This window comes from Scaptodrosophila lebanonensis, unplaced genomic scaffold (assembly GCF_003285725.1).
Source record: "Scaptodrosophila lebanonensis strain 11010-0011.00,11010-0021.00 unplaced genomic scaffold, SlebRS2 tig00000043-arrow-pilon, whole genome shotgun sequence".
In the NCBI taxonomy this organism is placed as follows: domain Eukaryota; kingdom Metazoa; phylum Arthropoda; class Insecta; order Diptera; family Drosophilidae; genus Scaptodrosophila; species Scaptodrosophila lebanonensis.
Window position 1 is genome coordinate 5,364,889 of NW_022060545.1, and position 26,684 is coordinate 5,391,572.

A 26,684-nucleotide genomic window follows, 5' to 3' on the forward strand; every position below is an offset into this window, starting at 1 on the left:
TACATGTGTGTGTATATAGTATATACAGGCACATACACATCCTGCGTTTATCATAATTACTTCCCAAGAATTTTGCACACAGCCCAAAATTATGCTGAAAATGTTGATGAATGCTGTGCGCAAAAGATGATACACACACACACACACACTAGAGACACACACATATACATACATATGTATACCTATATGGGAAAAAGTTTTCAATGCATAACTTGCATGGAAAACAAAAGAGGAAGAAAAAAAGGTAGGGGCGTAGAGGCTGCCTAATGTTTTAATATGCCTTTAGCAACTATTAAAAAGTCTCGACTTTAAATGCCAAGCACATATTAAACATCAATTATTTAGGTGGCTGTGAAACGCACAAAATATTTTATAGCATACTTTCGTGGGCAACTGCATACGTAAACACCGCCACCAGTACCCCACCAATACTGAGAAACCTGCACACACACACACACACACACACACACACACACACACACACTCAAATATACAAACACACACATAGGCTGTGTACAACACACAACACACAATGTCAAAGGCCGAGTGGCTTGCGCTTTTAGGTTTTTTGGGGCCGTTGTACAAACACTTGGACATACTCGTAATTGTGCTGGCAATTATTTTGAAAATTCAAACACCAACCACAACAACAACAGCAGCAACAACAAGCACACTGGTAATTGCAGTTTAGGCAGCACAAATGTCATACCAACACACGCCAACACACCCAGTTGCAGAGCGATAAAGCGCAAAATAAACAGTCAAAGATAAAAGTGTAGCACACACGAATCCGCAGCTTGCATGATATGCAAACGTCGCGACGCCCAGAGCCGTGTTGAGCCGAATTTGGAGTGAAGAATATACAAAAGTTATTTTCAAATCAAACATAAAACTACAAAAATAAAACGATAGCAGGAGGCAACAAATAACAACAAAATAAAACAGCCACGGCCAGGCAACGGGCAATGACAATGACAGCAAAAAGGCGACACAGTGTAACAGAATTGGTTGGCCACCCAGAAGTTAGAAGTCCAAAAATAGTTGCCTAGAAAAAGAAATTAATTTCTTTGCTTCTCTAAGTTGGGATTCTGGATTCTGTTTTATATACTACTGCATACTTATTAATTAACGTCTAAATTGATAATCAACAGGCATCGAGTAGTTGGAAGCTCAAAAATACGGAATCAGTAATTAGATACGGCTAATTGTTGGCTTCTTAATTAGTTTGCTTGTCTAATTTGGGAATATGATCACATAACACCGGATTCTGTGTTATATACTCGTACATACTTATTACTTAACGTCTAAAATCACAATCATCAGGCATCGATAAGTTGGAAGTTCAAAATAGTTGATCGGAATAAGTAATTCGATACGGCTAGTTGGTAGCTACTTAATTAGGTTGCTTCTCTAATTTGGGGAGATGTGATCATATAACACCGGATTCTGTATTAATTACCGCCTAAAATATTAATCAAAATTCAGCTAGCGAACCTTTGCTTTAATACCTTAGACCACCTTTAACGTAGCGCTGTGCCTTATTTTTTAAATTAAATTCGCAAATTAAAAAAAATATTAGGTCTATCTTTCGAGAAGCACAAATTTTCTCTCTATATATTACTCCAATAATTACAATACAAATTAAAAATTGCGTTCATTTAACTAATTTGATAAACATATTTATTTGCTGTTGTTAAGGACAAGGAATTTGGACATAATGGCAGCAATAATTATTAAAAGCAACACAAATTTCCATAAATTGTTATTTCTAAATTCAAAATATTTTTTGTTCTCCTGAATTTGTACAATATGTACGTAAAATTCTTAAAAATTCCTTCTAAAGATTATTGATTGATTACTTTAGTTATGTGTTATTTTTTATTATTCATGCAAATAAAATAAAATATAAAAGTGAAAGTAGATCTGAAAACGAAAAATAATAATAAGGAAGAAGACTTTCTGCCACACTAACATATTTACAGAATAGCAATTGAAATTGATAAATCTTTACATGGAAACTATATGTGTGATTCAGTTAGTACCAAAAAAAAAAATACAGAAACAAAAAAATCAAACAAACATTAATACCCGTATATATTCAAGAGAAATAAAGCTTAATTTATACAAAGCTCTAATAATGTAAAGCTTGATAATATAAATTCTAGCTAAATTCTTTTGGTATTTTTATTTATTTTTATTTATTTAATATATTTTTGATTTCAACAAACATTGACTGTCGACATGAGGAAACAATATAAAATGTATAAAAAAGCCTAAGTAGGAGAAATCTAATCAAATTACAATAATATCTAATAAACGGAAATAATATATACTATACTATAAATAAACTATTAAAGAAAGTCAAACAACATCAAAAATGGCGGTTCACTTCAAAGCTACACAACGAATGCCATTCCTTTAGCAAATTCTACGGATTAAACAAACAAAGTTAATTTTTGGCCAAAGAATTTGCTATTCCAGAAGTTTCTTGGGAGCTTCTGCACCACTGTGGTTGAATAGCGAGCGACGACTGGTGGAAACCAAAGTAACAAATTCCAAAAATGTCACATTGTGCACATGAAAAATGTCCTTGTGACAGAACCAAGCCAACAAACACAACAACAACAACAACGACAACGGCAACGCCAACGATGGGCAACTCGTTGGCACTGTCGTGGCTTACTCGATGTATGCATGGGTATCTGGCATACATACATATGTATGTATGTATGTATGTATGTATGTATGTATGTGTATATACATATTGTCATGTGTGCGGATGTATGGGTGTGCTCATTGTTAGTTGTTGTTGCTGCTGTATCTGAACAGCAAGGTCATGAGTAAATACGGCGGAGCATGCTGTTTTTGCTGTTTATTCTAACAACAAAGCCAAGACAGCAAAAAAAGAAAGAAATAGAAATAACAACAAAAACAAAATTTATTGTCACATACACACAAGTATAGCAAAAAGCTTGATGCTTCTTATTGATATTTATAAAAAATATACATGCTCCTACATACTTACACATATTTGTACATTCAAAGAGCGATGGCATGTGTTCGTTCATGTATTAAGTGTGAGTGTGATGGTGTGTATATGTGTGTGTGTGTGAGTGTGTGGCGCATTTTTCTAATGGCGTTTGCTTGCCAATTTGTAGTGAAACAAATGCAAATGTGTATCGTAAATCAAAAAGGACATTATTGGCTGGTTGTTCGACGTAAGCACAATTGCCCTAGTCTGGCACTGCCGCGACGAGTATGCTTCTCTCTCTGTGTGTGTGTGTGTGTGTGTTCGCAAATGCCGTTTTGTCTGTCTGTCTGTCTGCCAGTCTGTATGAGTGTGTGTGTGTGTGTGTTTGCCGACCACTAAGTGCGCTTCAGCGTCAACAAAATTGCCCGCCTGCCCATTGTTTAGCGTTTGAAAAGCAAATGCTGTGACTGAGTTTAAGCTCACGAGTGTATGCAATTATCACCATTTGTTGCCACTTTCCATATTAGATTAAACGCATATGTTAGCACTTTTTATTTACAAGCTGTCTTCTTTTCTACTAAACATATGTTTTATAATATTTTATTAGCTCGCATACGAGCATAGGCAGCTAAATAGCTGAGTTCCTAGAGGCTCTCTAAACGTTTTTCAATAATTGCATAGATTTTGTAAAATTAACAATACATTTTCAGAAAATTAATCCAACAGATTGTTTATGAATTGTATTATCAATTGGAATTGAGTTATCAATAGTTTTTCAAAATAATATTTATTCATTGCATTCTGTCTTGATTTGCTTTCAATCTTGATATGGGGTATCCTAAGCGGTTCAGGCAATAAGTGCATCGAACGCTTTTTAATTTATGAATTTCTGTGCTAATCGGTGCCTAGTCAGGGTGGATAGTTTGGAGTAAAAGATTCTCAAATTCAAAGAGTAATGTATAGTAAGTCAGTAATTAAACGGTCTCGTTTGCTTTTGAGAGGAATTTATTGTTTTATTGCATACAGAAACAAGAATTCGCCACAACGCTACCGAAACACTAAAAAGAGTCCACATTTTCATTTAAATGGAGAGCGTGAGTTTTTTTTGAGAAATAGTTGTCATCATTTAAAGCCGTCAATAAGAAGAAATAGGGCCTCATTAGCAAGATAGTATTTTAATCTTCAAATTGCTAATATTAGAGTACGTTTTAAAAATATATATTCCTAACATCTTAACTATACTTCCTATGCTCTGCTGTCCTTAAATATTGTCTAACGGTTCTGTACTCGTAATAAAAAAGCTTTTTCTAATGGAAAGGCGTACAGAAAATGCATTTTTGTAGACATTTTATAGATTTGGAATAATAAATAATAACTTAGCCACTTACATGAATAAAATATTTGAAATATATATAAATATTCTATTAAAATTTACTTTAAGAGCAGAAAGTTCTTATTAAATGAATAAATTTATGGCCCATCTAAAAGTCAATAGATCTCATTGAATTTTTCGGTCATGTAGAAGCAGCTCATGATAGATGAGTGTAACTTTCCTTTCGAAATTTACAGAAGGGAATCCTTGAAACCAAAATAATGCATAACTAGTGGAGACAGCGTAGGTCCAGAAACAATTCCGCATTTATAAAAAAAAGTTGGAAAATATATAAAATTGTTTCCCCATTTAAAACAATTTATCTCCAAAATAAATTGGCCTTTTTTTGAGGGGATTATCAAGTTTTCAATGAGCTCAATCATGAAATAATAAGATACTTTATGCTTTATGAACTCAAACACATTAGAGTTCGCAAACTAATAAAATGTTAAGTGCTTTTATAAAATTACACAAAGTAGTAAGGATAAAGTTTAAGACGAGAGGTTGTACGGAAGTCTATTTTCAAAATTAAAATAATGAAATATACGAGTAGTGGCAATAGAAAAGGATTAATGGAGCAAAGTCTCTTAACATTTTTTGATTCTTTACGAATATGTTAATATTTCTTTGTCTTTTTTTAATAATTTAAGCTCATTAACAAATTAATTAGTTGATGAAAAAATCAGGTTTTTAGTTGATTTTTGTCTTAAGTATCACTAGAATGTTATGTTTGCTGAGCAAAGTTATATTTTTTCCGTTCAATACTTGTATTTATTCTCGCTGGATAGTATATAAATATTAAAGGACTTAAACTTAGGAGTTAACTTTACTTAAATACACAACCAATTTGCGAGATTGCTAGGAAAAAAATACATATAGCAGAAAATAAAATGCTTAATTAATTAAACGTTTTGCGATTTGTACATTTGCATTGAAATTCAGCACAAAAATGCTGCAAAAATTAAATAATGCGAAACTGTTTGAGACCTGCACATCGAAAACGTGCAAACAGTTTCGCTTTAAAATGTTGTCAGAACTATTAGTCAGAGAAACAAATGTAAATTTATTGAAAGTGAAACTTTTGTGCGCAGTGCAAATGTGTGCGGAATGGAAAACTCACTCGCATGCCGTTAACTAAGTGGGTGCCTAGGTGTGAGCGAAAATTTCGACTATTTATGAAGGGGGGCTGCTTCGTGTTGGCCAACTTGTGCGAGTGTGTGTGTGTGAATATGTATGAATAGCGAATAGATGTGTGTATTTGCATTTGTCTGTGTTAGTGCGGGCTTTGTTTGGTAAAAGTTAGCACATAAATAATGCAGCATAAGTTCCTATTGATTTCGAAACTGAAATTGCACGCGGCGCGGCAAAACGCGGGCAAACAAAGAGCCCACGGCTGAGAGAAACAAGCCGCCAACAAACAAGCCATGTGTGTCTATGTGTGTTCGTTTGTCACTGTGTGTGTGCGAGGATATATGCAAACATACATATGACTCTGGAGATTAAGCTATTGTTTGTAATGGCAGCTAGTGCCGCGCTGAGCTACGGCTTAGCGGCTCCGCTTTCAATGAATGTAAATGCAAACAAAGAGTGGCTGACGCTGGCACTGCTTGGGGAGGACACCACCACTAGACAGGGACAGACCGGACAGGATGGGATGGGATGGGATGAGAGGGGGGCAGGACAGGCAGACAGTTAGCCTATTTTCGCTTACTCACTTGCTTACACAGCGACTGCACTGGAAAAACAATCACGCTGATATGAACCCGAGCCATCAAATGAAAGATTCATCTGCAAAATTCAAAAATGCAATGATACAATGGTGAACACAAAAAAAAAAAAAAATTTAAGCCTCTGCGCATGTTGTTTTTTATAAATTAAAAGCTTTTAATTAATTAATTTAGCGAGCAAGGGATTATTTACTAATAGCCTTGCCGTGGAAATTTCAATAATTGTGCCAAATAATGTTGCTTTTAAATCATTTAATTTAAATCATAAAAATGCAGGGCATATTTTTAAACAAAAAAGTAATTAATGATTAATCTTAATAATTTCTCTTCAACAAATTGTTGTTATTGTTTTTCGTTCGTTTTGCCTAGTCTTACACACAAGTACGGGGAGCACAAATGAATTCTGAGTAAATAGGAAATTCATTTTTTGGTCTTTAAATTGTATTACATTTTATTTTTAATTTTAAAATGTGCTGTATTTCTATCTCCTTCAATTAGTTCACAAATGATTCATATTTTATTTGGCACAATGAACATATAAGATTAAGATTAAGGACTTTTATAAAGTACCTATCAAGAGGCAGGATCTATGAGTGCAGCCTCTTCTCTGCTCCTGCACTGCACTTTTAATAACCATTTGCGAACATTTGTCCTAAGAGAAATGTACAGAGGATTGTCAAGAGCAGGACTTCTAGATAGTCGGAGCAAAAATAGGAACGATATTAAAGCATAAAAAAAATCTGCTTACAATTTTTTTTTCGCTTCAAAATTAATTCCCTATTTTTTTAATTGTTACGAAAAAATGGAGAACAACAATTCCCTAGAACAGGATACCTATGTATCTATTTTTTAAGTAAGAAAAAAAATGTTAAAATTTTGTTGGCCCAATAAATTTGACTTCCTCTTGTAAAAAAAACTTTGCATATTTCTTCTCACTTCAAAATGAATTCCCTTTTTTTAATTGTTACTTTTAAGATTTGTGGTCTCAAAGGAGAGAGGACTGTGTTGTAAAAAATTCTGTAGAACTGGATTTCTGGGAAGTCGGAGCTAAAATATGTTCGATATTAAAGCTTATATGATATATCTAAATAAACGTATATTTTTAATGTACAAAAAGAATGTTAAAATTTTGTTGGGCCAATAAATTGGACTTCCTCTTGTAAACAAAACTTTGCATAGAGAATATTTCTTCTCACATGAAAATCAACTTCCTCTTTGTAATTGATACAAAAAATGCGTACTTTTAAGATTTGGGTCCTCAAAGGAAAGGACCTAATTCAAAGATGGCTGTTAATTGCTACTCTTGGAAGATTATTCAAATGAATTGATTTGCTGGGAGGTTTCGCGTATAGATTGGCACCATAGTCTAAGCAAATATATTCATTACATTTTAAAATTATTTTGAAATGAATTGTGACATTTCTGTAAACTTTCTTTTGCAGCCCCAACAGTGTAATGCGCCTTGGGGGTAGTGGCTTACCATACGACGGCGACCCCCTGACAATGAGCGCAGCTGGTAACGACTATGCCGAATTATGCGATCTTGGACCCTCACGCTGGAGTACACGAGCCTATGGTTACCATGCAACAGCAGCGAATGCAGCAGCAGCCGGTATTGGCATCGGCGGCGCCACACAATCATCATCGAGCGTGCCCACGGGTGGTTCCGCGGGCCTCTCCGCCCACCATTTACGCAGCAGTGCAGCTGTGCCGAGCAGTTATGAGGCTGAGGACATTGGCCTGGGCTTTGGCATGATCAGTCCGCCACCAGGCAGTGGGCCCTACGGCGTTGGCTCCCGCGTTGGCAACAGCACCAGCTCGTTGCGTGCTAGCGGTGGCGCCGGCGGCGGCGGACGCTCAGGCCTGTATTACTCACCGCCAGGCACATCGTACACGATCATTGAACGGCCCCATTCGCCGCACTATTACTACAATTCGGCTGGTGTGCCCTCCAAGGGTGGGTCGTTGCCGGGCCGGGGCTCGGCATACCTTAGCAGTTCACCATCAAGTCACATGGCCGCGGGAACGGCGGGCACTCTGCCCACGTCGACGGCGGCCAGCGCTCGGCATGCGGCTGCGGCGGCCATGAGCAATGGCAACAAGAAGCGGCCCATATCGCCGGAGCAGGTGTTGCGCATGTTCGGCGCAACCCAATCGTCTTCAGTTCCTACGAGTAGCTACCACTACAGCAATGGAGGCACGCGCGATCGCACGGGCCGACGCAGTCCGGCGAGCAGTCCGCCCTCGACAACGCATCAGGTGAGTCTAAAGGATTCTACAAGTATGTCAAAATCCGAACCTCTTTCTGATCCATTCTCTTGCAGATCTATCGCGATCGCGAGCGGGACAGAGACCGCAGTGTGCCCAACATACACGAACTTACCACGCGCACCGTTAACATGTCACGTGATCAGCAGGTCGATCATGGTTTCGGAATATGCGTCAAAGGAGGCAAAGACTCAGGTGGGTACGAATTCAGCCAAGACGCATATATTATTTGCAGATATTGGTACAGATAAGGGGATAAGCTTAGTTAAAATGTTCCGCACAAAAACGAGCTTCGACAATATAGAATAAACTGAATTATAAAGGGGGGTTTTGGCTCACGTTATTTCCACGTACTCTCCATTAATTGATAAAAAAATGCTCCTACTTTTGATTTCTCTTGAAAAATACCAGTAAGCCATTGGTTTCGAATAAGAATCATGAAACCAATTTGTCGATCCACCCAAGACGGCATGGAATCAATTTGGAGATCAATGAGATCATTTAGAAAAAAAAAAAATAGAAATGAAATCTAATAAAATCAAATCAAAGAAACCACATGAATCATCTTTCATAAAAAATGTTTTTTGAGCGCAGCAATTGTTTAATATTTATTTTGTTTCATTTTTTGGTTAGGCATTAAAGAAAAAATAATTTAATTTATGTATTTAAAGATTATATATAAATTTTAAAATATTTAATTTATTTTAATGATTTGTATGCTTCAGTGAAAACATAATACGTTCTTATCAAATAATTTTCATCATTTCATCTTTGAATAAATTCAATATTAAAAGTATTTATATTGTTTTTTTCAATCAATTATACTTGTAATATCAATAACAAACAAAATATTGAATTTATTATTTGAGTTATCCGCTATTATTTTAATTAGTTCATTCATTTATCATTAAAACATAACTTTCCATGTGTTATTTATTTATTTATTTCTCTGTTTTATTTAATTTCATTTATAAATAAAATGAAAATTATATACTTTATTTTCATGATAGGCTTCTTTGTCAGCATTTATGTAGAATAGTTTATTTATATGTTCAAAAAATAATTGCTTTCGTTGTTTGTGTTAATTTATAATTTAAGAATATCTATTAATGTAAATTCTTGAACAATCTTCTTTGACTTTTCTTTAAAAAACGTAATGTATAATTGAAAATTGTTACTGTCATAATTTAATGTATTTATTTTTTGATATTTTAACATTATTTTTTCAATTATTCACTCATTAAGTAATTTTGTATACATTCTTATGAATTTTATTTATTAAAGAATCAAAACTAAATAATTCTTTATTGTATTTTTGATTATTATGAGAAACGAGTATTTGTTTACTATATATTTAATTGCATATTTTATTTATTTATTGTATATTATGTTAGCAAGTTGTATTATTTCGTTGTGCATTAACATTTATCTGCAACTTCTTAGTATTCTTCGCAAATACAGTTGTTCATTCTAAACTGTTAAAAATAAATTAAATATTGGTGCTAGACAAACTGAGAAATGTCCAGAGATTCGTGGAAATTTGTTTTTGGGTCACCATATCTCGCCACATTATAGTAGATACGAGTATGTACGAGTGTGTGAATATGTCAATACGATTGTATCGCTTGGTTCCATTACGTGCCCGTTCAGCTGCGACATTTCACTATTTCATGCAATTTAATTCTCAATTTCTATGTATGCTGGAGTGTGTGCTCACATATAGTACATATATCCATTTGGACTGTACGGACTTCTGTGTGACAAACAGCGAGCAGCTCTGACATATATTTAAGCGCATTTTGCACCTGGTTGCCATTGTAGCTGGATGGGACGGGACGGGACGCGACGGGTCGAGACGGCTTGGGGGTTTGGGCTCGACTTCAATTTGTGCCCGTTTTCTCGACGCTCTGACCATTTTATTTTTAGTTGGTAATGCGACGACGTTGTCGACAATGTGCGGCGTGCTTTAAAATCAATAAAAATCTATTTAAGGTGCGCTGAATGCAGCCCTTGCCACAAAGCCCGCACTCTTCCGCTGTTTTCCATTCATTCACCATGCCATGTCTGGCTGTATGTGCGAGTACTCGTATGTGTCTGTGTGCCTGTGTGTTTGTAAGTTGTTTGTGTGTGCTTTCAAGCACACGTGCTTTATAAATTAAACATATAATGGCTGCCACACACATGTACAAACACACACACACACACACACTTACATGGCCCTGTAAGCAGCTGCTCGCCCGCCGGCTTAATGAAAAAAGGGCTCCTATGAACACAAGAGAAGAGCGACAGGGAAAAAACAAACAACCAAAAAAAAAAAGAGGAAAAAGATTGTCGTGGGCGTGTCATTTATTAAAAGTTTATTGCACGCCGCCTTTGTTAATGCGAGTTGCTAATTGATTTCCACCTCTACACCCATTCCCACACCCACTCCCATCGATCTGTTTACTTTAGGCTTAGGTGTTTACATCTCACGCATCGAGGAGAACTCTGTGGCGGAACGCGCTGGTCTCCGACCCGGTGATACAATCCTAGAGGTGAACGGCACGCCATTCACTTCAATCAATCACGAGGAGGCGCTGAAGGTGAGACGCATTTTCACAATTCAATTTTTTCCACAATAATAATTCAGTAGATAATGGCTAGAGTAGCTGGCAAAGTATAAATACTACATACTATATACTACTATATATTACGTATAGAGAGAAAAATCGATTAGCACATACGGATGGTAACAACAGCAGCAGCAACAACAACAAGAACAAGCAAACGCATAAGACAATGCCAAACAATGGAATTTGGGGTCGCTAGGCGTGTGTGTGTGTGTGTGTGAGAGAGAGTGGCTGGCTATGTCAAAATCTTTTTATCAAAAGTAATTCTATTGCACACTTTATTGATTTTTAATGCGATTTTCGCCATAGGCAGCTTGTTTGCCTGTTAATAGTTGCGATAATGGGGGCAACATTTTCGCAGCCATCGAGGTTTTCATCGACAACGACAACGACAACAAGAACGACAAAGACTTCGCCTATCGCCCATCGCCCATCTTCCATCTTCCATCGTCTTTGCCACTTTATGGGCTGCACTTGGCTAACAAAGTGTCTGTCCGATCGGCCAAAATGCCTGCCTGCCTGCCTGCCTGTCTGCCTGACAACGAAAGTCAATTTATTGTGCAATATTTTATGTGACACATTATGATAGTCAATATAATGCTTCACATTCTACTACGAGTAGTACCAGTTTATTGGGCGGTACAGGAGCACCGACATGGCACACACACACACACACACACACACTGCTCCATTTCCCACGGTGCATTCTTGTTGTTGTTGTTGCTGCTGCTTGCAATGCAAAGTTTACGAAATTGACAAACTTGTTCTGTTCGATCGGTTTTGGACAAGCTCGTATGTTCTAAACGGTTTTCGTAGACATTTTCTTACGTATACTATTTAATGCACTTTGAAACATGAAACATATTTTGTATGACTCTTACTAAACTTGAAAGCAATCATAAGATACACTAATTCAAAATACACTGAGAAAAAATTGGCAATAGATTAGTCGCATTGTTTGTATATATTTTGGAAATTATTTTTGGTTTTTGTTCTTCTTTTGTTTAACTTGATTTCATTTTTTGTTCGTTCTATTTACGTAAGCCTCTAATATGCTTTTGAACACACACAACTAGCACTAACTAGGCCCACGTATGTACAGTTGACTGTAGTTTAAAGACCAATTAGGCAAGTGTAAAAAATATGAAAATAATAATGTTGAAATAATTATAAACACAGCTCACAAAGGAATTCTTAAGAAATGACTGACTGACTGACTTACAATGAATTATTTGATGTTAAACATTTTTTAGAAATTGACTCTTCAATTATTGAAGCAATTACTTAAATGACTTCTTCAAACTTACACATTTATTGAATTCAGTTAAAAGTCGGAATTTTTGGGAAGGTGTGTAATGTTATATATGCCCGAGATTCAATTCAATTGTATTTCCTAAACTTAGCTATCAGCTGAGGTACTGGTTAGTTTTTTAAAAAAGTGTTACTTCAAAATATGCTTTTAAGACACCATAATAGACGCAGCCTGGAATGAATGGAAATTGTACTCACAAAGGACAAAATAAGAGTCTGGCTACACAGAGTCCATAATTCAATATCTAAACTTTTGAAGAACTGTTCATTGAAGAACTGTTCTCATTCAACTACTCAATTTTATGAGGATACTATGAAAAACTTTAACTTAAAGTTGTTTCGTATTAATCAAGAATTTGTTCCTAGTTATTGCGTTTAATTGAAGCAATTCAATTTAAGTGAAAATTAGATGCCAATCTGAAAGAGGCAATAATAGTTAATACTATGTGTCTAGCTGTGTAAAAAAGCTGCCAAGTTTTTAGATCAAGATGAACCTTGAAGACATGTTTCTAACTAAGTATTTAAAATTCTTTCTACATTACACATTACAACCAGTTGTTTTTTAGATAGAGCTTTGTATATTTTACACGTTAATATGAAATCTAAAATTTTCAGATCAAGTTGAACCTTCACGATATATTTTTAACTAGGTATTAACAAATTCTTTCGGCTGCAATACACTTTACAATCTCCATGGTTTCTTAAGTCAAAAGTTATGCAAGCTTTTTGCTTCGTAGGTAGAGTATGTAGCTTTCGCACATTAAGGAACAATTGAACAAATTTATTTAGATATATAGATAAACATTTCTGAATTAGTTTTCTTTGGCTTTACAACAAATGATGTCATGCTGTTGAAGCGTAAATTGTCTACTGAAATTGCAATAAATATTTAATGAGCAACTGTTTGGTGTTGATTTGATCCTTGGCCATTTAATAGCCCAATCGATTAATATCCAACCACAAAACATGTGTTGTAGCCGAGTGGGTTAGGATTTTGGTCGAGCAGGTGGAAGGATTCTCATAACATTTTGCGTATTTCACACATCCACGCACACAATCAACTAAGGAATTTGCTTTTGCATTTGCCACAGTTGGGCATTTAGTTTTTGGTCAAAAACAATTAAAGCAATGTTTAAAATGTATATGTGTAGGGCAAAGGTTGACAAGCCGCAAAGCAAAATGCAGACCGCAACAAACTGCCAGAGAGGACTGGACAGGACTGGACAGGACGGAACGGAATCGGACTGAATTATATAGAACAATAGTAGCAGCACAATCGTATATGGCTACGCCCACTCACACGCCCACCCTTGACCATCCACCGGAGGGACAAACAGCACACACTTACTTACTATTATTAACACCTACACACACTTTTCACTTTCCACTTTCCACTCTCCACTTTAAACGTTGGTAACACTTTTGCTTTTTTGAACATTTTAATTAACTTTTGATTGCAATTCATTTCGAAATACTAATTTTGTTGTACGTTCTGACACCCACCCACCCATTTTATTTCTATGTATTGTGTTACGTCCGTCTTTTGTCTTCTACTCTTTCTTCCTCGTTCGTTCGTTCGTTCGCTCGCTCGCTCTGTCTCTCTTTTGTGTCTCTTCTATTGCCACATTTTTTCTTAACGCAGAGATGTGTGCAGATATTGAAATCGTCACGTCAAATCAGTATGACGGTGCGAGCGCCACCCACGCTGAACTCGACGGCGCCGCTGCACGGCTTCGGACCGCCCTCCCGAGATCCGATGTACGCTTCGATGGCACCCCTGCTACCACAGAGTTCGGCGCATGCGGCGGGAGCGGGTGGCGGTGCGGGCTTACCCTATCGCCAGACCTGCTCCTGGATGGATCGTCACGGCCGACCCGCCTCCCCGCCCATGGAGTATGGCGGCAGGCGTAGTGATCGCAGGGATCGGTAAGTCAACAATCCGCTCCCCTCAGATTGTGGAACAATTAAATGGGCATCAATCAATCAATCAATAGCATACGTCGCGTTGAACTGCTCATCGAACCCGGCCAATCGCTGGGCCTGATGATACGTGGCGGCGTAGAATATGGTCTGGGAATTTTTGTCACTGGTGTGGACAAAGATAGTGTGGCTGATCGCTCTGGCCTCATGATCGGCGATGAGATACTCGAGGTAAATGGTCAGTCCTTCCTCGATGTCACTCACGACGAGGCCGTCGGTCAGTTGAAATATCACAAGCGCATGTCGCTGGTGATACGTGATGTGGGCAAGGTGCCGCATTCCTGCACATCCATTGAGATGGAGCCCTGGGATGCGTACAGTCCGACGGGCACCAGGTAAAAAAAAACGCACACTCTTCTTCTATAAAGACGATTAATAACTATTTCATTGGACACAGAGCACGCCGAAAAGGTCAAATCGCCACCATGGTGGAGGAGAAGGCGCGCTCGTTGTTGCCCCGCCCCCATTTTGCAAGCCTTTCCTACTATATTGCCGAATATAGTGCGAAAGCAATGACCATAGATGCCTTTGTTGCCGTCTTATTAGAGATGTTAGATACGTACGAAAAGGTGAGTAAACTCAATTCCTAAACTAGGTGCGGTTCGAAATAAGGATTATAATTCTTATAGCATACGCTGGTGACGGAAATACGGGAACTGGTATTTCCCGAAGATCGGACGCGCTATGATGAGCTTGTCTATAGGCGGGAACGTGATCCATATAGCGTGGATAGGCATAGGGTAAATTTTATATTATTAACTCACCTCAAATAAAATACACTTTGTTAGAATACATTTTAATTATGCTTTCTTTCTCCTCAACGCTACTTTCTTTCTTACAGCGTAAGGGAGACCCCGCACGTGATTTGCCGGTAAGCTTTTTAGAAGATTTATTCTACGATACAGATACTATATACACCTAGCAAATTATATAAACACTCCGCATGTTCTGAAAACAATAAAAACTCTACTACTCGCCTAGATTAATTTAAACAAAAAAATCACAGCTATTACGATAAAAAAAAGTCATAAAATTTACGTTAACTTCTAACAAAGTCTATGTGTCTCTTGTGTTAATCAAAATATTTATGTAAGACTTCTTAATAGTTGTTGCTGTTGTTGTCGTTGTTTTATTGAAGAAAACACGCAAGAAAAAATTAAAGCCAAGAGCATCAAAGTATGATTATATTACTCAACACTTTTTAAATACATTACCAACACTTGACAGACAAATAAAAACCTGTAGTTTAATTGTTGTGCGTGTTTTTATCAATTTTTTATTAAAATGTAATTAAATATACTTCGGATGAAGGAACATACTACATACATATATACGATGTGCCTTTATACTATAGCTATATTGCCTTATTAGCTGCATGCCTTTCAGTTTGCTTAACAAAACATTATCTTCTCAAATTTGCCTACAAATATGAAATTGGCTTCAAATTCTTGATCCAAAGAAACGGAAAATCTAAACGAATGTCAATTTTTTTTTACTTTAGCTGAAAATTGAACACTTTGCAGTTTTAAGTAGTTGCATAAACTAATTGTTTTTTAAATAAGAATTAGTAGCAAGTGCCGAAGTATTTGTACTAAGTACCAATGGATATTATTCTTTCTACATAAGTATATAAAAGCATTCTGACAATGAAGTGCGACGTGTTGGGCAAAAATATTGTGTATATAACAACAACAAATAATACGATTGGCTGAGGAGTAAACAAAATGAAATAATTTATAAATATTTATAGAGCTTATTCTCTCACATGAAAAAGTGCACCACAACTAATGCAGTCACCCATCTATGCTACGCACCAACTATACAGAACATAATATATATAATATGGAATACCTAACAATTACACAACTACATATACTATAGAAGAGAAATGGAATTTAGACTTCACGACAAACTGCACCATCAAGTGATAATACAGTCACAATTCACTTTTCGCTCTCTCAACCTCTCTCCCTATCGCTGTCTCTATTTATCACACAACAAACAAACAAACAATCTGTCTATGATCAGTAGCCGATCCAAAAAACTCTACCCAGGACTAGCCTAAACATATAGTACTCGTACACACTCAATTCTCTCTCACACACTATTTCTCAGTCTCTGAATCGTATGCAAAACAACGTTCGTTCCATTCATCCAACAGGTCACAGCTGACGATTTGGAAGTAAGCGCGGCCACCGGACGTAGTCCCTCATCGGACTCGGGCCTGGGCATGACAGTAACGGATATACATAAACGGTAGCTAACTTAGAGCACCTAATTAGATTAAAAAAGACTCATCGATTAAACAAAACATAACTGACCTCTATTCGTTGCATTGCCGTCTATTTGATAGACCTGCGATACAATTGCCCTATCGGCCCATGTCGGCGGGACCAATACTGCATCGTTCACAGCCAACACATTATCAGTCAGCATCCGCATCTGCATCCGCATCCCATGCAGCAACCAATTCACCACCACCACCACCACATTATCCACCACATACGCGTCATGCCTCATTGCGTCATCTGGGTGGTCCGGGTGGTTCGGGTGGTTCGGGTGGACCGGGTGGCATCGGCATCGGTATTGGCGGCGTTGGAGCACTGCGTCATCATCAACAGTTGGGACCAAATCAAATCAAGTTCAAGCAAGCCAAAGACAATCAGCAACAGGTCAGATTAAAGTTGAAGTGTGTAATAGAAGAGAAGAATTGGAAACACTTAGAGCTATCTGTCTCCCTCTCCATCTCTATCTCTATCTCTCGCTCTCTCTCTCCGAATCTCACTTCCTCTATTACTTACTGTTAGCTGCCTGTTCTACAGCGCAGCCTCTCTTTCAAAAGTTCTAACAAAACTTTTACCGATGATCTCGAGAAAAACTCTAACAGAGAGCATTACTTTATCTTGGTTTATACGTATAGTTATGCTTCTCGTCCCAACATTCTTCTGCACAACTTGATTAAATTGCATTCAGATAGCCAAGAAAAAATTGACATTCGTGGCAAAAGAAATATTGGCGCGATTTTCAAACTCTATCCAAATAATAAGTACATATTTGTTTGTGTAATTGTCTACATATGTGTCGTCGTTTCTTTTGTGATTTGATATGATTTTTATTTCTATCTAACAACAATTTTCCGTTTAAATGTTTGTCTTTGTCTCTAAATACTCTTATAGTATTTGTTTTCCCCTCTATTTAAATGTTGTCTAATTGGCTGCAAATTAGTGTTAACCATATTTTATTGATATCAAAACTGGTCTAGTCTATTGTGCGAGGCATTAAGCTGAATTTATTTTCTTTTTCAAAATTTCCCCTTCGGCATAGGAATACGGCTGTGATGAGCATAGAACTCGACGGGGCAGCGAAACCCTATTACCGGAATATGAACAAGATGCGGTGAGTAAGCGACTCCAGAGTGCCCTAAAATTTTGGTTTAAGCGATGGGTTCTACATGTATGTGGGATATCGTGATTATCGAATCATTTGTTCTTGAAGTTACTTCTGTATAGCAGGAGAAACCAACTTTAAAGTGAACTAGACTATTTTGCTTTTAAAACATAACTGGCGTTAATTTACAAAATTGTTTCAATATTTATTAGAAACATTTATTTTTTTAAGGTTTTTTAATTAGTTCTGTATAAAAAAAAGTGGTACCTCCCTCTTCAAAAACGTCAGGTTTTTTTTTTTTTAATTTTCAGTTACAATTTTTTTGTTATTAAAAGCTACTTTTCATGTCTTGAGGCATTCGCCAATAACATAACTCGCGCAGGGTGTCCCAAGTACATTCCCTTCCTTTTGCTGGGCGAAGCAATAGTGTGGCTTTATTTCTTTTTATCAATTCTGTATAGCAATAGGTATGACATTAAAAGCTTTTTCTTTACAAACGTGAGACATTTCATTCAAAATGTTCAATTATAATTTATTTGAGATTAAAAGCTACTATTCATGCCTTGAGGCATTCGCCAATAACATAACTGGTACAGGGTGTCCCAAGTACATATCCTCCTCTTCTGTTGGGCGAGGTATTAGTGTGGCTTTATTTTTTTTATCATCTCTGCATAGAAATATGCAGACTTTAAGACCATCAGAGATTTCTTTCATAATGTTCAGTTATATTTTATTTGTGATCAAATCGTTCGTATTTCTAAGAAAAGCTACTTTTTACGTCCATTTATTAAGCTCTCTTAACATCACTCGTGCAGGGCGTCCCAAGTCCATTTCCTCCTCTTTGTTGGGCGAGGTAATAGTGTGGCTTTGGATTTCATTTTCCTTTCCTTTGTTATGCTAATCGCCGGCAGTAGGTCATTTTTTTTCCAATCACTGGCCAAACACACTTAAGCAGAAAGTAGAACGCATTATCATGCTTAAGAATGACTTTCGATTTCATGGCATCATGGACAGCACTTACTCCTACTATTTACTTACTTAAAATATTGATCAGCTCACAAAACAATTCCAAATCATACTCTACTACAAGTATATTCGCCAATTCCAATTCCAACACACTATGCAAAAGCTCTTTACTTTATTGTCATGAATGTAAGCATAAGAGTGCAACAGAAGTGCTTATAAATGTTGTTGTTCTTGTTATTATTATTTTTTTTGTTGTATATATATATATATAAACTAAGCTTAAGTACCTACTAAATTATGTAATAGAGCTTTAAGAAGTAGCTGTTTTATGTATGCACATACGAGTGTGTGTTGTATATAGCCAATATGTGTGCAAACAATGCCGCTCTGTAATGCCAACTCAAATATCTTGAGGGGGAGCTGAGGACAATCCGACTATCCGGCACAGGAGACAAAGGCAACGATTTCGGCTCACATATTATCATGTGCTGTCGTCTCATCTGCGGCTCCTACGGCCGCTGACCAGCGGAGAGGGTCGTTGGCACCGCCGGGCAAATGGTAATCGCGTGGCGGGGTGAAGGGACGCACAAACTGTCGCCACTGATGGTGGTGGTGGTGGTGGTTGTGGTGCTGGTGGTGGTGATGGTGGGGACTCGGCGCATGCTGATGGGCCTGGGCACAGCTATTAGGTTCGAATTTGGGGCGTGGTATGCGCAATTGTTTGATCTCCGTCAAATAGGTGTCCATGTCGATGACGATGTTGCTGCCACAAAAAGCTGACCAGAAAGTGTTGACCGAAGTGTTCACAAAAGTGTTGACGAAAGTGTTGAGCGTGCTGTTGACGCAGCGACCAACCTGTGTGTGTTGATTGAATGATTTGTTTTTATTTAACCAAGACGCACTACAATATTGCTGTTGTCGTTGTTGTTGCTGTTGTTGCAGTTGTTGCTGTGGCAAAACCCCATTTAAACATGTCATTTGCTGTTTGGCACATGCATCAACAATTGCGATTTGTTGCAATGAAAGAGAAGAGGCGGAAAAGAAAGAAGCAAAAGTGCAGAGCAAGCAACGCAATGCGAGCACAAAACTAAGCGTGAAAAGTGAAAGTCAATTTTCCAACACAGACCCCAAAAACATTGTGGCAATGTGGTGGTTATTGTGGCTCTATATCATACTATATATATACTATATATACGACTGTGCATAGTGTAGTCGTAAGTTTCAGTTGCTTGTGCGAGCGCACACAGAAGACAGCAAAATTGCAATAATTTCCGGAAAGCGCAGGCGGCAGCAACGCACAGTGGAAATTGCTATTTTATTTTGCTAAAAAGCTAACGAACCAACCATAATCAAACGAGCCATCAAAAAACTCTAGCACACTTGTATAGATATGATATTGATGGCGATAGAATGTCGTTTAGGGGTAGATATTTAAGGATAATTTTTACTCATAGCGGTTTTGTGGAATACGTCAGTATGTTAAGGGTTTTCTGAATATCCTTTTAAATTCTTTTGCCAACATTTTAAGACCTATAATATAAAAATTTAAAAAAAAAATGCATTTACAATTTGTATTTCTTTAACATGCCGAAGGGGATTAAAGTATTTCTATGGCTTGGTCAAGCTGCTAATAAAATTTTAACCGGAGATAAAGCTAAAGTAGATTTATATTTATTTCTATTACTTAACAAACTGTAGGCAGAAACAATAATCGTACTTAAGTCTCTACTCATTCTCTAATAGGAATGAGTTTTTATTTCGTTTCTCTTAAATTTCGGCTGAATTAGAGCTGTTTTCGCGGCCTACGCGTTGAAGACAGTTGTTGATCAAAGCCCACGGTTTCTGTTTTTTTTATTAAGAACTTTGTGAGCGATTTGTTTTTTGAATCTAAATATACATTTCTATTAAAGGTTAAACAACAAAGCTCTATTTAGGATGTCGGAGAACTTGGTTTTTGAGAGTTTCTGTGTGGTGATTGGGAGATACATTCATTTCCATCGATTTGAATTACTTGTATATATTATGGAAATCTGTATTAACAATCTCTGCTCTTATGTATCCGCAACGATCCACTTATCAGTCAATTAATTGATGTCAATTAAGAAATCAAACTCTACAAGTATGGCTTGGTTTCGAAATTAACTCTTCAATGACATGCCATTACAGTGTCATACTTTTGAAACCATATCCGAGACTTTTGAAGAGAATATTTAAGAGACACTCTAAATGAACTTAAAGAAAATCCTTTTAGGGGTCTCATTATTTTCCTGTTTCGTCTTGGCTTACAAAGAGCTTAGTTTGCAAAGTATTTCTCTCTTATAATACTTAGCTGAATCGAATCACTGTGCAGTGTTTAGTTCACTTATTTCGCCTGATTCGTATTGTTTGTCTTTCTGGCTGTTCAGCCAAAACGTATGCGTTTAACGACTTAACAGCGCGACAATTGCATTTGGCTTAGTGGTGGAAAGGTAGTAGATAGAGGGGGGGGGGAGGGGGGGGGGGAGGGGCAGAGCTGAGCGCAAGTTCAACGACGAAGTTGCCGTCTAAAGTCATTAACAGAGGATGCAACCCGAAACGAAAGAAGAAAGACAGTGGCCGATCTGGCTAGCCCTGTTTGCACAGCTGACACCAATCGAGAGCGCAGCAGCAACCAGTTTTGAACTTTTTTTTAACTGACAAACAACTTTTTGCTGTTTTGTTGTAGTGCGAGTATCTGTTAATGCTGTTGTTGTAATTGCAGCTCGTTCAGTTGTCTGGCCGCATGTCTGGCGACACTCACTTTTACGAAAATTACAAGCCAAGTCCGAGCAGTGGCTGCTCTTTGCTCTCAACTCTTCACTCTACAGTGCCCAGAGTCTCTCCTCAAAAGCAAACCCAAACTCAAACTGAGCTCAAGCTCCAACTCAAAGTGGGTCATTAGAGAAACGTACTAAATAAGGTACAAAACTTTGTCAAGAGCAGTGACGCAGAAGGTGGGGGCGACGGTTGCTTGTCAGCATAAATGGAAAGTAAATGCTGTTTGTTGCTCTTGCAGACACGAAAGCGGCAAAAAGTAACTCGGAAAGACGCAAAATACTTGTATATATGTACATATTAAAAAAAAAAAAAACAACAACAACAAAAGTTGTTTGCTGTCGCTGTGCCTTTAATGTAAATAGACGTAAATAAATCATTTTGATGCGTAGCGAAGTGCAAAGACGAGCGAACAGCGAACAGCGCACAACGAAAGGGGAAAGAGCTGCGAGCGAGTGGGGCAGGGGGGTGTTAAGCAACGCACACACGCACACGCATAGGCACAGGCACACAAATCCGGTCTAAAAAGTCAATGGGTGTAAAATATAATCATAATATGTACCACTTAATGGCTAAGAGAAAAACTTCCACACTGCGCAGACCAGTAATTAGCAGCACCGAGCCAAGTGGTTACAAATACTTGTACTCGTCCATACAAACAACGACGAAGAGCAACAACAACAAGCCATAACAAGCAAACGACAGGGCTAATTGTGGGACAGTTAAAGTACATATTTGCTGCAAGTTCATTAACAGTTAATACATTACAGCCGTCAGTCGGCCATTTCTGCTTAAAGAGTTGAAGACATGGCTGGAAATCTCCAACGAATCAGACTTAATGCTTGGGAGTTTAACTCAATTATTCATCTTTGATTCAATTCACGTTGACAACAATTCATGATGAGCACAATTAGAAGTACAAGTACGTACTTAAGGTCCAATTGTTGATACATTAGGCCCTGATTGATTGATTAATTGAGACTGAAATGCATAATTGATAAATTGTAGAACTGCCAATGGCACTTACAAAGTTTGAAGAGAGTCGTTACAAGAACTGTGACGACTTCAATAGTTACCTATAATTACCTACTTCTCTGTGTATTTGCATGCCACTAATTGCCATTTGTTTTGAAGTGTGCGATAACAAACAGTAGTTGATGAGTAGATTTTGAGGTATGCATTTCATACTCGAATAAATTTAAATATCATGACATCTGTAATGAGCGCAGGTGGGAAATTGGTAATTGCTAGACACAGCTATATTACAAACGATGGGTTTATTTATTCAAAATTCAAAATTCAAATATTATTTTTTAAATATTGAAGTAGCACTTTAATGCTCGTGGATTGTATTTATTGTAGCAGTTTAATTATTTATTTTATAAATACAAGTACAAAAAGAAGAGATGATTACTAATTTTAAAGTTGACGCAGTCACAGTCAAAAACGTGCCAGAATTCAAAAGCTAAAGAAGAAGCGTTCTCTTCTTTATAGTTTAAAGTGTTTGAAAAAAAAAAACAAACAAACAAAACTAATTGTTTATTACGTAATCTCTCCCTTTTCTTCCCAAAGCAATTTTCTAACGCCTTAAGCTCCAACGGTAATCGTTCGCTACTTAAACTCTATAGTATGTGTCCCTTCCCGCTTGCCAGCGGCTGAGTAGAGTAGTAGTAGTAACCCACTTGGCAGCCATACTTTTGTGAAATATTGCACAATTTTTTTTGTTAGCTTCGACAGCTCAGTGATCGGTCAGCTGTCAGTTTTGTGGGTCAATGTGCGTTCCATAGTTTAGAGCAAGCTGTACCTCCACTAGAGCCGTAAAGCCGCTTTCATATGCCAATGAACAAGATCTTTATTCAGAGGCAATGTCACAACATACAGACTCGAACGTTCAAGTATACATATGTCTTTAGTATAATCGGTCTGGCTTCATTATGTCTTTAGCAGTCAAATCTCTCAACAATAGTGTGAATTAAACAACAACAAATTAACTGCGCGCTTTTATGTGAATGCCGGTCCGTCCAAAAGTCTGAAAGTGGGAAAGACGGAAAGTCTAAAATGCCAGACTGCCTGCCGTTTTGTTTACAAAAGATAAAAGCAAACTCGCAGAACCGGCTGTTAAAAAGTTTCACCAGAACTTCTATTGAAGGAAAAGTCAAAGCTAGTGAAGTGATTGTCCAACTGACTATTTGACTCATTGTCTGTTAGTCTGTCCGTCTGTTTGTCTGCCTGGCTGGCTGTCTAAGCGACTGTCTGAGTGAGTGGCTAACTGACGAAGGTTGAGGTTCCATACAGACTGGCGGCAACTTTAACAACTTTCACAAGAAACTTTTTAGAGAAAGAGAATTTTCCAAGCGTCGATAATGAAAATGCTTGGCGCACATAAAATCACTGACGTCAGTTGTCCAATGCTCTTTCAGTAATTTTATAACCCATTTAACTGTAATTTCCTCGAAGGGTAAAAGAGTCTGTAAATTCTGTGACGATGCATGTAATAGACAAACGGAAATATTTATTAGATACTATTGAGTAGTATTGGGAGCATGCATTCGCCCAAAATACAAATTTTAAACCACTAACCATATATCCGATATATTCTTTAGTAAAATAATTGCAACATTTCTTCAAGATCGGATTTATGGTATTTACTTATGAGGAACAACTGCACAGTCCTAATTTTTTTGCCTTCCTTTTGAAACTTCAGAAAATGTAGTCCTCTTTTTCTTTAATAATTATAATAATAATAATTCTATTATAACCTCTTGAAATAATAGGACATTATGAATAATATCGTTTTTGGTTTCATATACCTTTAGAAGCTAAAGAGAACAAATCTTTCTCCACCTTAACTTCCACAAAAGTCAGTCAATATTTTGGACCTTACATTAAAGAGAAAAGCTATTGTTGAGTCTAGAAGCTTAACAAATTTTACAAATTCTTTCTGAACATTTTCCTGTAATTGTGAATATATACATTGGGGAATATAGAATAATGTCAATTATTTGTCCCATTCCCTTTTGAAATCTACATCCTACAAAAGAACGCTTAACTTATTCCTGTCATAATTAATTAATACTCAAATGGACACCAACATAAATAAATGTGTGTGTTTGCAATCCTTCACTTTTTCCAAAAATATTTCAAAAAACTTTATAAAATGTGACTTTTGTCAAATGTCAAATGATTGTTAGGCTTCGTGGCATGCTCCAAATATATTTGCATTGACCCAGAAATGACGAAAGGGTATTTTTATGGTCGAGTGCTTTGGATTCAGCTTGCATTATTTACTACACGCATAATATTTCAAAAATTTTACGCACAAAACTCTGTTCAGTCAGCAGTTTTTTTTTATAAGCCTCTTTGGCCGCCATTTGAAATCAATCAAAATTATGACTTTGCAAAGTTTTGTGAAGCGTTGCGCATATATGCGTGTGTGTATGTATATATGTGTGTGTGTATGTATAAATGTGGTGTGTGTGTGTGTGTGTGTGTACTATTTGTAGCAGTCAGCGTATTTGTAACCATAACTACAAGCCAAATCATGCCATTGACCTCGTTGGCTAGCGGTTTTATGCTTAAATTGCTGTCTGCCATTAGTCGCCTCGAATAGAAAATGTATTAGTTAGCCACAGTCTCGAAAGGTGGGTGCAGAGAGTGTGATGGAGGGGGGCGGTAGGGGAGGGGATAACTGCTTGACTTGACAAAGTTGCCAATTTGCTGGGCTTTGGCGTTTTGTGGCCAGCAGATAGCAGATCACACTGATTGACAGCATGTTTGGCTAATGCCTTTTCTAGGTCAGTTTGTTTAACAACTTAACTGTTGATTGGCATGTTTAGAATTGGCCACAGCCACACAAATCTAGACGCAATCGGCTTAAACTGTAGCACCAGCAGCAGTAACAACAACAACAACATCAGAGGAATTGGCCAAAAAGCCACTGCTAAATAAATCAAGAGCGCATTGCAGGCAATTAATAACATTAAAAACAAAAGAAATTAGCATATAAAAAACGCGACACTAAAATTTGCAAAAAATAATAAAAATCGAAAATAACAGAAAACTCTGACGCAAAAGTGTGATGTGAGAAATAGAAGTTAATTGAATGCAAATGCAGAAACCAAAAAAAAGACGGCTATCATCATCTGAACATCATCATCATCATCATCATCATCTGCTGTTGTGACACATGTGAGCCAACTTCGGGAGCTTGGCTATAACAACAGAGTGTTACAACAAGCACGCAGACGATGATGATATAACAAACAAAAGACAGCGCCATTGGGGCCGTTGTGAATGGACATAAATACATATAAATACAAAAAATGAACAAAAAATTAACGCTGGCAACTTCTTTCAATCTTTATGCAATTGCACAAAGTAACAGCAGCGACGGCAACAACAACAAAAGCAATTATAATAAGAAGAAAAACTGTTTTATAAATGTGTAATAATAGTAGCAGCAGCAGCAACAACAACAAACAATAAACAAAAAACGCCAGCAATTTGCAGCAAACAGAGCGCGAAATGTGCGGCAGCAACCATAACAACAACAACAACAACAACAGCATCAGCAATAACAAATACAACAATTCACAATCACAACAACAAGAATTTGTCACACAACTCCAGCCACAACAACAAATTAAATAATTATTTAAAGCAAAAAAGAATTGCATACGAACTTTGTTTTAACTCGCGAACTGAAATTTTGAAATACAACTACTAGTTAGTACAAGTCTCTGGAACTCCAACTCCGATTGCAGTGCCACTCACGAGTATAAAACCTCCTCACGCTTTAAGCAGCAACGGCCAACTGACTGCCAAAGTGGCCAGCGAGCTCTGAAGCTGCTTTCTGCCGCTGCCAAAAGCCGCACTCTCAGCTAAAGAAGTCGACGTCGACGCCGACGTCGCAGTCGCAGCCACAGCCGTTTTGTAGACTTCAGTTTGCTTTGCTTTCTTTATGTCGTTTCTGTTAGTTTTTTATGGTTTTTTATGGTTTTTTCTCGCTGCGATTTGAACTAGCAATAAAAAAATTACACACAGCGACACAACAACAACCTCAACAATGACTCAAAGAGCAACAACAAATTGTGCAGCACATAAAACTTATGGCTTAGACCGCTCAAAATTTATGGGCCTATAAATGGCAGCTAAAAATTATTATAGCAAATTATAAAAAAATAAACAAAAACATTAACTTTTTAAGTCTTAAGATGGAAACAAGCGAGAGATGTTGGGCAAAAAGTTAGACTTTATACATTTCTTGGGTTGTTTTATGTCACAATGGGCAGTAAATTTCA

At 37.2% G+C, this 26,684-nt stretch overlaps 2 protein-coding genes across 2 annotated transcripts in view; one reads left to right on the top strand and one right to left on the bottom strand.

Annotated features, from left to right (window-relative positions):
• The window catches only part of LOC115622147, a 43,343-nt gene that overhangs the window by 4,540 nt on the left and 12,119 nt on the right, over window positions 1–26,684 (top strand). The window contains 9 exon segments of the mRNA XM_030516013.1: window positions 7,513–8,329; window positions 8,395–8,533; window positions 10,790–10,920; window positions 13,901–14,184; window positions 14,253–14,573; window positions 14,636–14,807; window positions 14,868–14,978; window positions 15,080–15,109; window positions 17,563–17,634. Coding sequence (XP_030371873.1) covers window positions 7,513–8,329; window positions 8,395–8,533; window positions 10,790–10,920; window positions 13,901–14,184; window positions 14,253–14,573; window positions 14,636–14,807; window positions 14,868–14,978; window positions 15,080–15,109; window positions 17,563–17,634 — 2,077 coding nt within the window.
• LOC115622148 (putative uncharacterized protein DDB_G0287191) lies at window positions 18,814–26,156 on the bottom strand. The gene is made up of 2 exons (XM_030516014.1): window positions 26,067–26,156; window positions 18,814–19,446 (listed from the first exon to the last, which is right to left on the bottom strand). Exon 2 carries the CDS (start codon window positions 19,336–19,338, stop codon window positions 19,063–19,065), a length of 276 nt encoding a protein of 91 aa, XP_030371874.1. The 5' UTR covers window positions 19,339–19,446; window positions 26,067–26,156; the 3' UTR covers window positions 18,814–19,062.

What these genes read in the sequence shown, in the direction of transcription:
- LOC115622148 (XM_030516014.1), bottom strand. Translation starts at nt 19,338, where the DNA reads ATGGACACCTATTTGACGGAGATCAAACAATTGCGCATACCACGCCCC.